Raw genomic sequence first — 15,282 nt, forward strand, 5'->3', positions numbered from 1 at the left:
TAATATTTCAATGTTGAACTTCCGCTTTTGAATTTGGTGTAGTTTGATTAAAAAGATTAACTCAAGGTCTACAAGCTAGCTTTTTCTAAAGCATTCAATGATCCTGATAGAAGTGAGTAATGTGTCTTTATTATTATTGAGGTTTTATTTTGAAATATAAAAAGCTTCTACAACTGAGCAGACACCTTACTTGCTTAAAGGTGCGTATAGATTAAGATTTCAGCACTCTTGCAAGTGTATTGTGTGCTTGTCTGTGCAACATGACTGCAAGATGGTAACAGCTAATGAATCGTCGACTATGAGATGTGGCTGCAATTCCTCCACTGTGTCTCCTGCTGCACTCTCCTGAGTGGAGATATGATAACACCAGAAACATAATCATTCAAGCAAGCGTTTGGGTCTTTCAGGTCAACATTTTTTATTACTATTATTTCTTTGCATCATAAACATTTTGTTTGGCCTATTAACGTCTTTTATTTGGATGTGTTCCAGTGTTGCACTGATCGGATCATTTCAAGAGACGATAGATAGATAGATAGATTTTTGAACAAGTAAATAAAAATAAAATTCAAAACAAAATACATTGATGAGGATGGTATGATTGGAGTAAAATGTAGATGTAGATGATATATATTCTGTATGAAGCACACAGAAGCTTTTTGCATATAATAACACTGTAACAGAGGCTATCCACAGGTGAGGAAAAACAATAAAATACAACTCTGTTAAGAAACCATGACTGACTAAGGCACTCAAAAATGCATGTAAGAAAAAAACTGAAGAATAGAAAAAAAAGCAGAGCGATCTTGTAAGAAATATAACAACAAACCAACTAACATGGTGAGAAATTGTGAAATGGCTTACTATAGCGAATCTAACAAAATTCATGCAAGACAAAAAAAACTATACTTTCCCAATAATTTCCTGATACAAAACAAAAGATATTGAAAATTGTTTTAATGAATTCCTTGTCAGTGTTGGTCCTGGTTTGGCCAGAGAAACTGCAGCGACTGAAGGGGAGGACTTTCCTGGATGCCAAATAGAAAAATGTAATGAACTCTTATAAGATGTGGAGATGAGAAGGATAATTATTGTGTGGAATAATCATTTAAGGGCAAGAAATCAGTGGGCTGTGATGGCACAGATATAGACTCACAGTCACTTACATTAGGCAATGTGGGTTTAGACCAAAAAAAACATGCACTACTTTTTTTTGTTCTTTGACAAAATAACAACTGCAATATGAAAAGAAAATGTGTGCCCTGTGCCATCATACTGGTATGTTATTAGACATAGGGTAATCAGTCAAACCACTGGTTAAGATAACCTGAGTGCATTTAGCCAGATATCTTCTGGAGAGTAAGGCAATGCAGGATGTGGGGGGGTTTGCCATATTCTTTTCCTTTTTGAAAGTCGCAGATGACATTGTCCTTCAGGTCCTTTTGGTTTAATAGAACGTCCATGCAGATTAGTTTGAAACATTTGTTTGTTTTTTCTAGCACATGTTAAACAAATCTCGTTCTTGACTTGTGATCGATTCTAGCCAGAGTGACATGGACGGTAATAAAATCTATACACAAGTTGTCACCTGGACACCTTAAAGACATAGGACAGACACAGATGAAAATGCAGATGTGACACGGCTTTCTGCTTGTTCTCAAAACATTAAAACAGAAATAGTCACTTGAGTTACTATTCATTTACGTAACTGTTTTTCCTGCTCAGAGGACTGGAGTCTGTCCCAGTTGTCACAGGATGCACCTTAAATAAGTCACCAGTCAATCGCAGAGAAACAGACAAACAGACCAAACAGTTCATGAAGAATCACCTCTTAACCTAATGTGCATGTCTTTAAACTCTGGGAGGAATCTAGAACAACCTGGGAAAAACCCATGCAGGCAAGGAGAACACATGCAAAGACTCTGGGTTTAATTGAACACAGTTTTCTTCTTACTAACCACCATAATGCCACATTGTGAGGTCATCATCCTAAATTTCTGCCACGGCGAGAATTTTGTCCTGTGTACTCTTTGGTTGCAAGACCATTAAAACGCCCAGCTGTAAGCTGCTCTTACAGATAACTACTGGTTACATGTTTTGTCACCACAATCAAAAATATCACAGTGAAGCTTTCATATTGCTCGTCTTTCATCTGGGCCACACTTATACTCGGCATAGCCAGCTTAAAAGGGCATCTGATTTTAATAACCGTAGGAATGCAGAGAAAACTGGAATGAAAGGCTTCACCGTGAGACGAGCGGTCCCCGGTAAGTAAGAAAGATTTTACAGAAGTGCACAGCAGCTGTGGAAAAAGCATTTCTATTTGATGACTGTAATTTTCAAAAGAACTCAGCTGCGGTGAAAAGTGGGAGGTTTAATGGCCAAGCAAATGAACGGCGCAACATCTCCGCTCAGGTGATTGGGACACATTAAATTAGTCTGAAGACTGCTGATAAATGATCAGAAATCTAAAAAGAGCTGAAATAAGACTGCGACGCGCATTAGGAATTCTTCACAGTGCGCTGCCAGAGACATGATACGGAGCCCCGCAGGGGACATGGGAGAAAAAAAAATTAAGACGGACTTTTGTGAGATCTCGCAAAACTAACTCGGGATCTCGCAAAACTTTTGCGAGATCTCGCAAAACAAACTCGGGATCTCGCAAAAGTTTTGCGAGATCTTGCAAAACTTTTAGCCGCATTCTTCGGACGCCGGCTCAAAGCCGACCGGGAGGTCGAGGCACGATGTGCCGGGAAAGCGGTGTTCCTCCCGGCTGTAGTGGGTCTCAAGCTAACGGGAAGAATGCGGCTAAAACTTTTGCGGCTAAAACGAAAGTTGCGAAAAACTTTTCCCGAGTTTGTTTTGCGAGATCCCGAGTTTGTTTTGCGAGATCTCGCAAAAGTCCGTCTTAATTTTTTTTTCTCCCATGTCCCCTGCGGGGCTCCGTAGAGATGTGAAGTGAGTTTCTTTGGTTGTAACAACGACAGCAGTGGCTCCAGCAGCAGGTGCTTTGTTTCAAGGTTAGCATTAGTTAGTTTTCAGTTTGTAATTTGGGTATTTAGTGCCTATGAACACAAGTACGCATGTGGAACAAATAAATAATCCATATTGCTCTCAGTAATCTAATATTACTGCCTTTATGGTGTTATAAGTTTTGCTACTGTTGTTCTCATGATAGCAAAAAAGATCCCACCAATGAGTCATTCGCTACTATGGCATTCAATCCTTTAGCTATGGCCCCATAGAATGACGTTTTTTTGTGTTTCATAAAGCCCAAATATTTTACAGCACTCTGCTTGCAGTTTTTTGGAAGAGGCTGTACTTGTCAGTTGATGTTGGTCGCCTCATGCTGAACTGATCCTAGTACGACCTTTACCATCACAAATCATCTGACCTGTTATTTATTCAAATAATTGCAGATTCAATTAATTTGCTATCAAACAAGTGGGTCCAAATGGTAATTGAATTAGGCCAGTGTAATGTAATTAAACCAAATTAGCAAAATAATTCATGCCCAATCACATCGTATTCTGTGACTAAAAGGTAGATTAAAGTTGGATCGTTCCTACCGAGCATTCTTTTTCTTTATTCAGTCATTAACTGAATAAGGTTGGACTGACTTTTATGTATCCATTACTGTATTTGCAGGGCATGGTGACCAGGTGTTTGGGCTGCCAGTCAGATAACTACAATATTCCCTGTCAGATTTAACCAAGGACCTTTGTTAGGACTCGTATCTCCTCTCCCTCTCCTCATTTCCTGTCAGCCTCAGCTGTCCAATGAATACAAAATTGCAAGGAAGAAAAGAGCCTTGACTGTGAGTGTCTATGTAAACAAGTAGACGCACGCATTTAGATTTCTATTTTGTTACTCATGTAGATTTTGAATGCCTCTATTTTCTGTTTGTGCTCAGTAGAAAAGACACTGAGCAAAATTAAAAGTTTTCATTTTTATGGGAAGAAAAAAGCTTCTTTTTTCACTGCAGAAAAAAAGAACTGCAGCATTTAAGTGGACTTCAGAAGCTCTGGTTAAAAAAGAAAGCTGCTAGTGCTTTTAATTAATCATTTATTTCTGCACTCACTTGTAGATTTTTCCCTTTCTCTTGAGTTCTCTAAAAGCCTTGTGAAACGCTACACTGTTATGATTTCACATAGCAGGGAGCGCTATCCTCCTGTGAGCCCCGACGGATCCGTATCCCCCCGTTGTGAAGTCAAGTTTAAAATGTTTTGCTGAATTAGAATAATGAAGCCCGTTGTCCAGAGTTAGGTTTGTGATGTGCTAATGAAACCGACTTTGATCTAAAGCGATTGAGGAGGCGTCCCGGGGAGATGCAAGCAATCTGCTGAGGTTCATATCAGGAAGCTGAACGGAGAGAGAACAGCAAATATAACAAGAAAGTGTGTTAGAAAGGAAAGAGCACTAATGATCTCTGACAGTCCAAAGTCATATATCTCTGTGGCTGACCTGCCACCTGACTCAATCTCTGACCTTCCTTCTTCGTTCTCTGTTATCCACTCATCACTCACAGGGAAAAACCTGAAGGCCCATTTATTTCATTTTGACATCGCTGAAAGGTAGCACATTCATGGGACGTGTCCTCCTCAGTATCTGTCATTCATGTTTACCATCTCATACATCATACAGTACTGCATATTGTTCTCATCATGCCTTTATTTATTGCCCCAGTGCAGCACCAAGTAGAATCATTGTCTTCATCCCCTTCTGTTGTTTCTTCACTTTTCTCTCATGTATTTAGAGTTAATAAGAAAAGTACAGTCAGGGCAACGCTTTTAGATTTCTGACTTATGTGTTTAATAACGACCCTTTAAAAATTTGTAACAAAATACTAAAATGACTTTGTCTCTAGCCTGAATGAAGCATTACCAGAATCTAAAGCAGCATAGGGTATTGTATTACAGTGGAGACTAGTGAAAACTGTCCTGAAAGACTCTCTTTTGTGATTTCTTATCATTTAATTCAAATTGCAGCTAAGAGCCCTCTCTCGGGAATTGCAAAATTATGCTCTCTGTCTAAAATGTATCAAAGTGCAGAGTGGGGCTGGGTGTGCACGTGCTGCAACAGCTTGAATGATTGGCGTAGCAGTGAATAACATCGTTTGCCGCACATGTCCGAGTGGGTTTCCACCCACGGCCCCTGGGCATGAAAGTGTTGTGGAGTCTCTAAATTGCTCGCGCTGCACCGTGTGTAAATGTGGGTGTGAATCCATCATTGTTTTTATGCAGAGCTCCATGACGAATGGCTGACTGATCCAGGGTGTTTCCCAACTTCAGAGCAGTTATTAGCGTGTGGTGTGTTTCAACTTCCCAGAAAAAATGAGAAAAAACAACATGAAAGAAATTCAATATAAGCTCTTGACCTCTTTTCCCAGATTTGTTTATTAGTCAGAACTCACCCGTGCGAGGGTCCGCGTGAGCTTTATTCAAATTCAAAGCACATGAATGTTTATAACTAGTATCAGATAATGCGGTCATATCTTATGAGACATCTTTCGTGTGCCCTGACCATTTCATCCAAGATTTCCAAGACTTCTTTGTATTCCAGGAGGGAACTAAATCATTTTAGACAAAAATGATTCTTTTTTTAGCCAAATAATTTACATTTATGCAGCTGTATAACAATATCTTAGTCACAGTAATAAGTTATACAACATTGTGTGTGAAAATTTGTCCCAGTAACTGCAGCTGTTACTGCTGTGGTATGTCACACATTCATTCGGGCTGCCTCGTCCCTCGTCTGTTCATCCAGCTGTAAATAATCAACAGATATGATTGGATTTCATGCAGTATGGATAGCGTTACGCTTAAAAATGAGCCTGGGTTGCAAAGCTGCTATCGTGTCCTGTAGGACACTGCTCCTCAAAAACTCCTGGTCTGGCATAATTTCCTCTCAAGGGTGATAACATGTGAAAAGTTATCCTTCTGAACAGGATTGTACAATATTAATTGAAATGGAAGCGTTTCTTCACTAGTCTCCGCTGGGCTAATGGCTCTTTTCTGACTCGGTTTCCGTTCTGGCTCCACACACCCAAACACACACATATTTTTCCTTTCTTTTTTCTTTTCTTAACTGAGCCTAGGAAGAGAGACTTTATTTTTCCCTAATGTCTTTGTCCTCTGTGTGAGTGCAGCATCATTTCTCCCTAATTTACACTGATTTCTTTGTTGAATAACTCATAACAAATGGTTCAAAGTAAAGTATCTGTCACTTGGCTCTCAGGCTTAACTTAGGAGACATACAATATAGGGCAGCTAAACTGGTATCAGCCAAGCAAACATCACTATAAACATTGCTTATGAGCTCTGATAATATCACCATCTTTTCTTCTCTTTTAATGAATTTGTTCTTTTCAGATTAACTTGCCAGGTCTGAATTTAAGACGGTGTCACTTTGTTATATCTGGAGTGTATTTTTAGACTCTGGGGGTGGATGCACATGCTTATTCGCAAACATTTCCAGTTTAGCTGTGAGCCGGTGTGCATGCAAAGGTAAAGCTAACTTAGTAAAAGTGCTCAAGATATCTTACGGTAGGAAAGGTTGAGATATTGCTAATAACAAAAATGACCTCTTGGTTCAGTATCTCAGCGAGCCACAAGAGAAAGCCTGCATGAGCCATCTTTTGTTTTTGTCACCTGTTCCTTCCCTGATGTGACACATCTAAATGTCACACAGGAAAAGACAAAATTACATAAATGGAAAAGCCTGTCTGCATAATTATCTTTAAGAGTGCATTTATTATGAACCATTTATATACAAACAGTAATGTCTAAATTGTCAACCTTATGAAAAGAACCTTTCTCCAACAGTCTTGAACCAAATTGAAGCAGAGTGATGCATTTAGCAAAGATGTTCCCTTTGGGTGGATGTCCCGGACCCCTACAGAGACTGTGACTCTGTAAGCCCCCGATTTCCTTTAATCTCACCCGTGGCCTTGAATGTGGGGACTTTTTTTTACATGTCTGTTTTGAATGAAACGTATAATCCAGGACTGGCTGTACGCTGGCCAGTCAAAAAAAAATCCGTCCCCCACAGCCGAGGTACACCAATTGAATCTCCATTCATCCACAGTCCCTGGCGGACTGAACCCTCCTATTTGTGTGCAGCTGGACCCTTTCATTATTTACACTTGAAATGATAATGACATCATGTGTGCACAGCTGCACTATTTGCATCCACGCTGCATGCTGATGAAATTGTGTACCAAAATGGATAGGTAGGAGGGAAAAAAGGATGCTCCTGCAATATTTAAAGGCTTGTCTCTTCAGATGTGGAGCTTGTTTGTTGTTGTTTTTTTGTTTTTGTTTTTTTTTTGCGGGGGGGGGGGTATAACAGGGCAAAGGTTACTGGGAAGCACATAGCACCTTATAAGTGCAGTTTGCAAATGTGATACAATAAGTGGGAGGCAAGGAAAGTTCAGAGTCAGGATTTTGTAAGTCATGTGTGAGTGCAATGACAAGCAGAGACACTACTCTGTAACACGTCGCTTCTGGGTTAAAACTGTGTGACAAATTTTGTCGAGCTGGCGGCTCCACTGCCACGACGGAGTGAGATTTCTGTGTAGGGCATCTCTCTTTGAGGCTGACTCTTTGATTCCCCCACTGAGGATGGTTTAAAAGGTTGGAGAGAGGTGAATGCCAGTATTTTTGTTGTTGTGTAATCTTTGTGCAGACATTAAAAGGAAGGTAGGATGACTGGCAAATGGCTGAGAATAACAGAGTTAGAAGACTTTATTTGTAATGAGTAAGTTTATAACAAATACAACTCTACCAACACTTCACATACAAGTACAATCGTGTCAGTGATAGAACTGCTATAAGAGCCTATTAGATAATACAAAACTTGGCCAAACAAGTGCTCGAGCAAGCCTAGAAGTCACAATGACACTGAATACTAATTGCTGCTGGTCTGTTCCTGGATGCCACTCAATTCACACAGCACTGAGTCAGACATGACTGAAACATTGACATGCAGTTCTATGAGATGGAGATGATGTTTGCAGTGCTTTGAGTTTTGCTCACTTTGAACCTCAGAACAGCTTCATCTTTTCAACCCATCTTAACAAAGTCTTGTGTGTAAAATAATTTTTTGGGGGATGAGGGAGCATTTTGTGTCTAATTTCTGGCAATAATGGAGCAATATGGTACAGTCACTCCTTAACAAAAGTCACCAATCAGCACAGAAACTGCACTAGTCTTCGAAGACATTCCTCTGTGGTGTGAAATGTAGGTATATTTACACGGATGTGGCGCGAATGGTGTTGGTTATTCCCGACAGAAAACGTATTCAGTGTAGCTTGTCCAAATTTTGTCCTCATTGGGATCGTTGCTGGTGTAGGCACAGGTGCCTGTGGAGCTGCAGGCCACCATGTGGAATCCCGCTTCTGTCAGCTTGTCAAATGCCTGCTCTAGAAAATTATACTTGAGATAGTACCGGGATGTGTATCTCTCAGGGGGCCTGTCCGGGTCTCTGCTCTCATTCAGCGTGTCCCCAAACACTTCTTTGGCCAGAGAGGTCTTACCGCAAACTGTGATGCGCGCCACTCTCCTGAACTTGGCATCGGTTTGGATGTCTCTGCCAATAGTGTACGAGCCGCGGTATCCTATCGTGATGTAGCCGGACTTTCTAGAGTCCAGAGACGGGGAGCGCATGGCTCCGCTGACAGACATGGTGCGTAAAGTCTCCAAGCCGCCGGAGGAGCCGCACTGCTGTCCGCCGTCTTCTGTGTCGCTCTGGCTGATCTCCTCGCTGATTGAATTCTCTTTACTCACCCGGGGATTGAGGCGTTTTGCGAGGTCCCGAAGCTGGAAAAAGTCAGCCTCTCTCTGCAGCCGACTTTTCTCGGGGAAGTAGTCCGGGAGGACCAAGTTGAGGTCTCGGAGATAGTCGAGGATGTAGCGGAACAAGAACCCATCCCTGTCCAAGAAGAAGCGCCCTTTGCTGTCTCTCGCCAACTCCTTTGGTGACTTCTTGCTGAACATGTTCCACAAGAGTGAGTCTGGGACGGCGATCAGAGTTTTGTGTCTGGTGACATAAACCTGTCCGCCGACATTCAGCTCGATGATCTCGGAAAACTGGGCGCCCGAATCCCCGCAGCTGGACACTCCGCGCTCTGTGTCCGCCAGTGCCATCTTCTCTGAGCTGCTTCACTGATGTGGAATCAGTGGAAACACTGAGACACCACAGCGGCAGCAGCTCGTTTATGAAGCTTGGGCTTACTGCGTGCGTGCGTACCGGGAGGTGACTGCTGAATTAACATTTAACTATTGAATGACTGTGAAGAGTGCCAATGCTGCTCTCCCTCCTCATCCACAGAGAGAGAGAGAATCTATGTATCCACCAGAAACGTCACCTTCCTCCTGACCTTGTAGCGCAAATACCGATGTGATAAAAATTACAGCATGTGTGGGTGTTTTTTTTTTTCTCTCCAAATGAATGCAAATCCATTAGGATCACACACAAACCAGAGACTATGAAACTGGTCCAAGTCATTCCCTTAAAAAGATGTTTGGAAAATATGGAAATAGTGACACCCATTGCATTTGTAAAGGAAATGCAGCCAGCATTCAGCGCATGCTCACACATTAATTACAGTTAGGGCCATAACATTTTGTTAGTGAGTTTTGTCACTGTATCTCATCACAGTGGATTTTAAATCTAACAATTAAGATGTGATTGAAGTGTATACTTTCAGCTTTAATTGAAGAGGTTTCGCAAAAGTGTTACATTAAGTGTTTAGAAATTATGGCCATTTTTATACACAGTTATTTGTTTTCAGAGGCTAGCATAATTTTACATGTAAGGAACTTTGTTAACACTTGGATGAACATTTTTTGCAGTCGATCCCTACATGAAATCTACAAGCCTATCTCCACAAGAGTGTTCTTGACTTGGCCAAATGTTTTGAAGGTGTTTTTGTTAACCAGGGAAAGAATTCTGTGATCATCCACATCCTTTGTCTTCTGTTGTGTTCCACGCTGTTTCACGTTTCTGAGCTCACTAGAGCCTTCCTTTTTTATTGTCTTATTTTGTTGTGTTATTGGTTGATTTTTCAGCCTAACAATGGCCTCCTTCAGTTGTATTTACCCCACACCAAGCATTCCAAGATACCCAAAAAAGGTCAACACTTGAAATCAGCACCACGTCTTAGTTTGTTGTGGACAAAAAAGAAAACACAGAGAGAGAGAGAGAGAGAGAGCTCTCTATAAGAAGGAAAGAATTACTGTAATTAGTCGTTTCAAACAACAGTTCTTAAGCAGTGTTTTCAGCACTGCATCATATTCCTTCAATGCAGGTCTACTACTATCCCACTTCATACTTTATTCTTTCACAAAGTGGTTCTAAAGTGGTGCTATGACCCGAGCAGCCCAAGCCAAAGGGGGAAGAAGGTAACATGAATGATCCAGGTGGGGAGGGTTGAGTCACAGATAAAAGGTTCTGATGGGTATAATTTATTAATTGAGTAAAACCTTTTTAAAAGAATAAATTCAAACCTGTGATACCTAAGTATACTTTCTAAACAAAATGAGAAAATGAGAAAAACCAAACAGAAGGAGTGATAACTTTAATTCTAGTGTAATCTAGGCAGAGAACCAGCTTATTGTTGTGCAGGAGCATGTTATACTAAACCTGAGCCAGTCTCGGGGGCCAGACATAAAACAACACAAGGCACATTCAATTTCAACCTCTTAGGAGAATCAGACATGGCAGGCTGTTTACACAGTCCCAAGAATTACATGAAGGCAGAGCAGTCAGTGAACACAAATCCAGACATCAATCATGGGCAAACACTATAAAAAAACATTTAAGCTACAATAGAGGAAGTAGTGTCTAAAATTCTTGCCATATACATAAGAAATCAGTCACATTGCACTATGTGACATGCAAAATAGATGCATAAAACATTAATATAACCCCTAACTTATTACAAATCTTAAACTTAAACTATAGTAATGAAATGACTGACTTTCTGTCTACAAACTAAAGTTCTCATTAAGTCACTTACAAGCAAAAATATGCCAGAAACACATTTAATAATCATCCAGTGCAATATTTGCTTTGCTTCTTTTATGATATTGCTGGTGGTGATTTTCTTGAGTGTGTGTTGTGGGATATTTTGGCCATGGGTGACATTTAGGAAGTTTCAAAGTTGCACCATTTTGTGAAAGCACGGAGCATTAGAGTCACAGTCATGTGGACCTCCTGTCTCAGGGAGAGTGATCCACCAAAGCCTTGTTCTTATAGATTTTTATGTTATTGCAGTTTTTAAGAGCACAGTATCTTTTTTTATTTTATTTAGTTAGGTAGAAAGTTTTATTCAGCTTTATCTTGGACATAATTACACAAATCTGAGCAAAATGTTACATAGTGTATCAGCTTAATCTGTATAATACAAAAAGAGCAGCTGGAAAGGAAGCACATTATGGAATTACATAATTAAGCCCTTCCATGTAAACTAATCTTTTTGAAAAGAGAGAAACACAACCAAGTTTTCCTCATTTTTACATGAAATGGATGAATTTGTTTCACTTTCATTTCTTCAAAGACTTTGGTTTACCATCAGAGTTTACCCGGAAAACAAATAACAATCAGTGATAACCATTAATAAGCCCACGTTTATATGCAAACTGGACCAGATGGAGATTTGGGGTTTGCAGTTGTGAGCGACTGGTAACAATAAAACTTAAGCCACAGCTTTTGGTTCAACAATCAGCGGCTGAAAATGAAAAACTCTTTATCACGTGATTTTCACCTATTTCATTTCTGCATTTATAAACTTCCCCTTGCACATCAATGAATTTCCATTACTGGGCACCATTATGAAAGTTGAATTAGTGTACGTGTGTGGATGTGCACAACTACATATTCACATACAGTATATATCTGCATATACACACACACACATGCATCTATAAGTATATAACCCACAATTGTTGGGTTTTTCCCTGTATGTATTATTGTAGGGTCTACCTTACATTATAAAGCGCCTTGAGGTGGCTGTTGTTGTGATTTGGCACTGTACAAATAAAATTGAATTGAATTGTAAGATTGGACACAAGAATAAGCATATTGCATGTTTGGACTGAACATGAGTTTATGTATATGTAATGCATATATCTGAGGGCTGATAAGATGAGTCTGAGCAGTAGATCAGTGCACTTGCACAAGTTATTTACATTGTGAGTTATAAAGTGTACATAAGGGTGTGTGTCCAGAGGAGCAGGAGATTGAATTGGACAGAAGAAAATTGCATATGTAGGATGAATATAGTTACTGTGGGATCGAGTTTAGCAGTCTTACAGTTTTAGGGGCAACATTTTATTTTAAGTCGTGTGATTGAATCATGTGTGCCTACTAAAACACAGAAAACTAAAACACAGAAAATGTTGTCAATTTCAAAATCAGCTGTCACAAGATTTTGTTGTGTGCAGATTGTGCAGACTCCCCAGTGCACTGGCAACCAGCATAAATGAAAAGACAGCATTGAGTCATTGCGAAAGTTCCCACTTCTCATCCTAGTGGGTTTTTAGCCACTTTGGAAATTTGGCAGTCCAGCCCTCAGACAGAGTAATTATAAAAGCCAGCTATGCTTGGATGTTTAGTCACTTGAAGAGCTTTTGAAGACTGAACAATGTTTCGCAAGGTACTGTTGGTTGCTGTATGAGCTATAATAAAGGCACCTTTTGGAAAGTATTTTTGGCTTTTGGTGACCTGCAGTATAGCTTAGCATCTTAACTTGATTATAGCCACAATAAGCTGCACCTTCTCTGGAGGTCTGCATGATTTGAACTGACTAGCCCCGTGGAATGTTTTTCAGGGTATCACAGAGAGCTTTGGAGCTGGGATCCATGCCCTCAACACCTCACAGCTGACAGATGGTGTGATTAACAGGAGCAAAAGGATGATGCTGGACACCCTCGGTGTCGGACTGTTAGGAACCAGAACAGCTGTCTTCAATAAGGCTCTGAAGTACAGTCAGGTACAGTGAACTGCATTTACCCTATAACTGCAAAAACAACTGCTGACAAATATTTGCTTATGATGTGGGTAGATGTAGAAGATGCTCATTTAATTCTACACAGTAACTAGTAATACATGAGTACTCTGTATCTATTGTCAGTGATCACATAAAAATCTTTATATGGGCTCATCAGAGGTTGTTTGTGCAGCTGAAATTAAAATACTCTTCTGCTCATCGGTGGATTTCCTTTACATACGATCAGTCCTGCTAACTAACTCGCTTCATTCGTGCCCTGATTGCAATCTTGACAAATTATTAAGTTGTTTTCCATAACATGTTGATGACTGATTATCCAGTCAAGTCTTGCACTTCTTTAATAGTCCGGTTTGTGATTAGAATCTTCTTTCTGCTGCTAGTTATTTTTGATATGTCATTTATACTCATATTAATGTGCCTCCAGTTGTTCACATCGCGGGAAAGGAGCAGCGTTTGGGGTCAATCAGATATAATTCTGCCTCCTCATTACGCTGCATTTGTTAATGGCATCGCTGTAAGTTTGGATTTCTACAAAAGCAAAACTCTGCAGAAAACAGGAATTATGATCCAGCTCTGCTTCGATCCCTGATCACGTCTTTGACTGACTGTCTATTAGGTTCACTCCATGGACTTTGACGACACTTGGCACCCTGCGACTCATCCCTCGGGCGCCGTCCTACCTGCGCTGCTGGCCCTGGCAGAGACACTTCCCAGCCAGCCCTCTGGTCTAGATCTCCTGCTAGCCTTCAATGTTGGCATTGAAGTTCAAGGCAGACTGATGAGGTTCTCCAAAGAAGCCTACAACATCCCTGAAAGGTATCAAGTTTGGAAATATTTTCAGCTTTTTTCTTAAATTCATTTAAGAAAAAAAAAATGGAAATATTTTCAGCTCTGGAATAAATTTATTCTCCAGCTCATTTAGATTAGAAAGACTAGAGCATTTGATTCACCAGTACCTAGTGCTGTCAAGCCAAGAAAACAGTTTTGGTTTCATTTTGGGTTTCAGAGGTGGATGTGGTGACTGGGTTCTGGTTTGTGCTCACATGAAAATACCTTATAAGGAGAAATCACAAAAACCTTTAAAAATGACTATACTGATGATTAAAATACATATGAACTGTTTGATTAATGAAGCAGTGATTCCACTTAATCAGAATCACTATGTCACGCTTGAGTAAATCTTGTTGTTTTGCTTCTCAGATTCCACCCTCCCAGTGTTGTTGGAGTGATGGGCAGCGCTGCAGCCTCGGCTAAGCTCCTCGGTCTGTCCCCTGAACAGTGCATTCATGCTCTTGCCATAGCAGCCTCCTCTGCTGGGGCGCCTTTAGCCAACGCTGCCACACAGACCAAACCTCTCCACATTGGAAACGCTGCTCGGAGAGGCCTAGAGGCCGCTCGGCTGGCCCAGATAGGACTGAAGGGAAATCCAGCCATACTGGATTTGGACAGAGGGCTTGGTGTTTACTACAAAGACTACAGTCCCTCCGCTATGGCGGATTCTGCTGTGAGAGCATATAAATGGATTCTGGAAGATCAGGACGTGGCATTCAAACGCATCCCCGCTCACCTCGGGATGCACTGGGTTGTCGATGCAGCTCTAGCAGCCCGGGAAAAGCTCCAAAACGCAGTCGGCAAATTTGACCTCAGCCAGATCCGGCATGTCACACTTCGGGTGCCTCCATCCAAGTACGTTAACTGCCCGTTACCTGCCACAGAACACCAAGCCAGGCACTCGTTCCAGTTCAACGCCTGCACCGCACTGCTGGATAACAAGGTGACCGTGGCGTCTTTCGGCGACGCTCAAATCGGCCGATCCGCTCTGAAGGAGCTCCTGGGCAAAGTCAGCTTGGAGACGCCGGAAGATAACCTGCCCAGTTTTGACAAGATGTACTGCGAGGTCGAGATAGCGACGCACCAGGGGCCGAGCTACACAGCCAGATGTGACACTTTCTACGGCCACTGGCGGAAGCCGCTGACTCTGAAGCACCTGGTGGATAAGTTCAGTGTGAATGCTTCGTCTGTGCTGTGCACAGAGGGAGTGGAGGGGGTCATTGATGTTATAGGAAACATTGAAAGGGTGGCAGATTGCTCAATATTGGGTTCATATCTGAGAATGACAAGTAATCAAGAGCACCTTGACAGAATGAGGATTTTGTAATTACACACTCATATCTTTATATGAAGCTTTGTATTCTTTTCAAGAAAGTACGAATTAAATAATAACCGTGTAAATATGTTGTACATACTTTTTCTCTTCTGTGGTCAGAAAT

The 15,282-nt window shown here is 41.0% G+C and overlaps 2 protein-coding genes across 2 annotated transcripts; one reads left to right on the forward strand and one right to left on the reverse strand.

Annotated features, from left to right (window-relative positions):
* Positions 1 to 7,470: 7,470 nt before the first annotated feature.
* kctd12.1 (potassium channel tetramerisation domain containing 12.1) lies at positions 7,471 to 9,374 on the reverse strand. The gene has a single exon (XM_013911066.1). The coding sequence runs from the start codon at positions 9,144 to 9,146 to the stop codon at positions 8,280 to 8,282; it is 867 nt and encodes a 288-aa protein (XP_013766520.1). The 5' UTR covers positions 9,147 to 9,374; the 3' UTR covers positions 7,471 to 8,279.
* Positions 9,375 to 12,550: 3,176 nt separating this feature from the next.
* Positions 12,551 to 15,241, forward strand: acod1 (aconitate decarboxylase 1). The gene is made up of 5 exons (XM_005733816.2): positions 12,551 to 12,658; positions 12,833 to 12,994; positions 13,437 to 13,526; positions 13,629 to 13,828; positions 14,213 to 15,241. Exons 1-5 carry the CDS (start codon positions 12,647 to 12,649, stop codon positions 15,168 to 15,170), a joined length of 1,422 nt encoding a protein of 473 aa, XP_005733873.1. The 5' UTR covers positions 12,551 to 12,646; the 3' UTR covers positions 15,171 to 15,241.
* The last annotated feature ends 41 nt before the right edge of the window (positions 15,242 to 15,282 follow it).

The sequence above is a fragment of the Pundamilia nyererei genome, unplaced genomic scaffold, assembly GCF_000239375.1.
Source record: "Pundamilia nyererei isolate P.nyererei 1_Seehausen unplaced genomic scaffold, PunNye1.0 scaffold00055, whole genome shotgun sequence".
Taxonomy (NCBI): Eukaryota; Metazoa; Chordata; class Actinopteri; order Cichliformes; family Cichlidae; genus Pundamilia; species Pundamilia nyererei.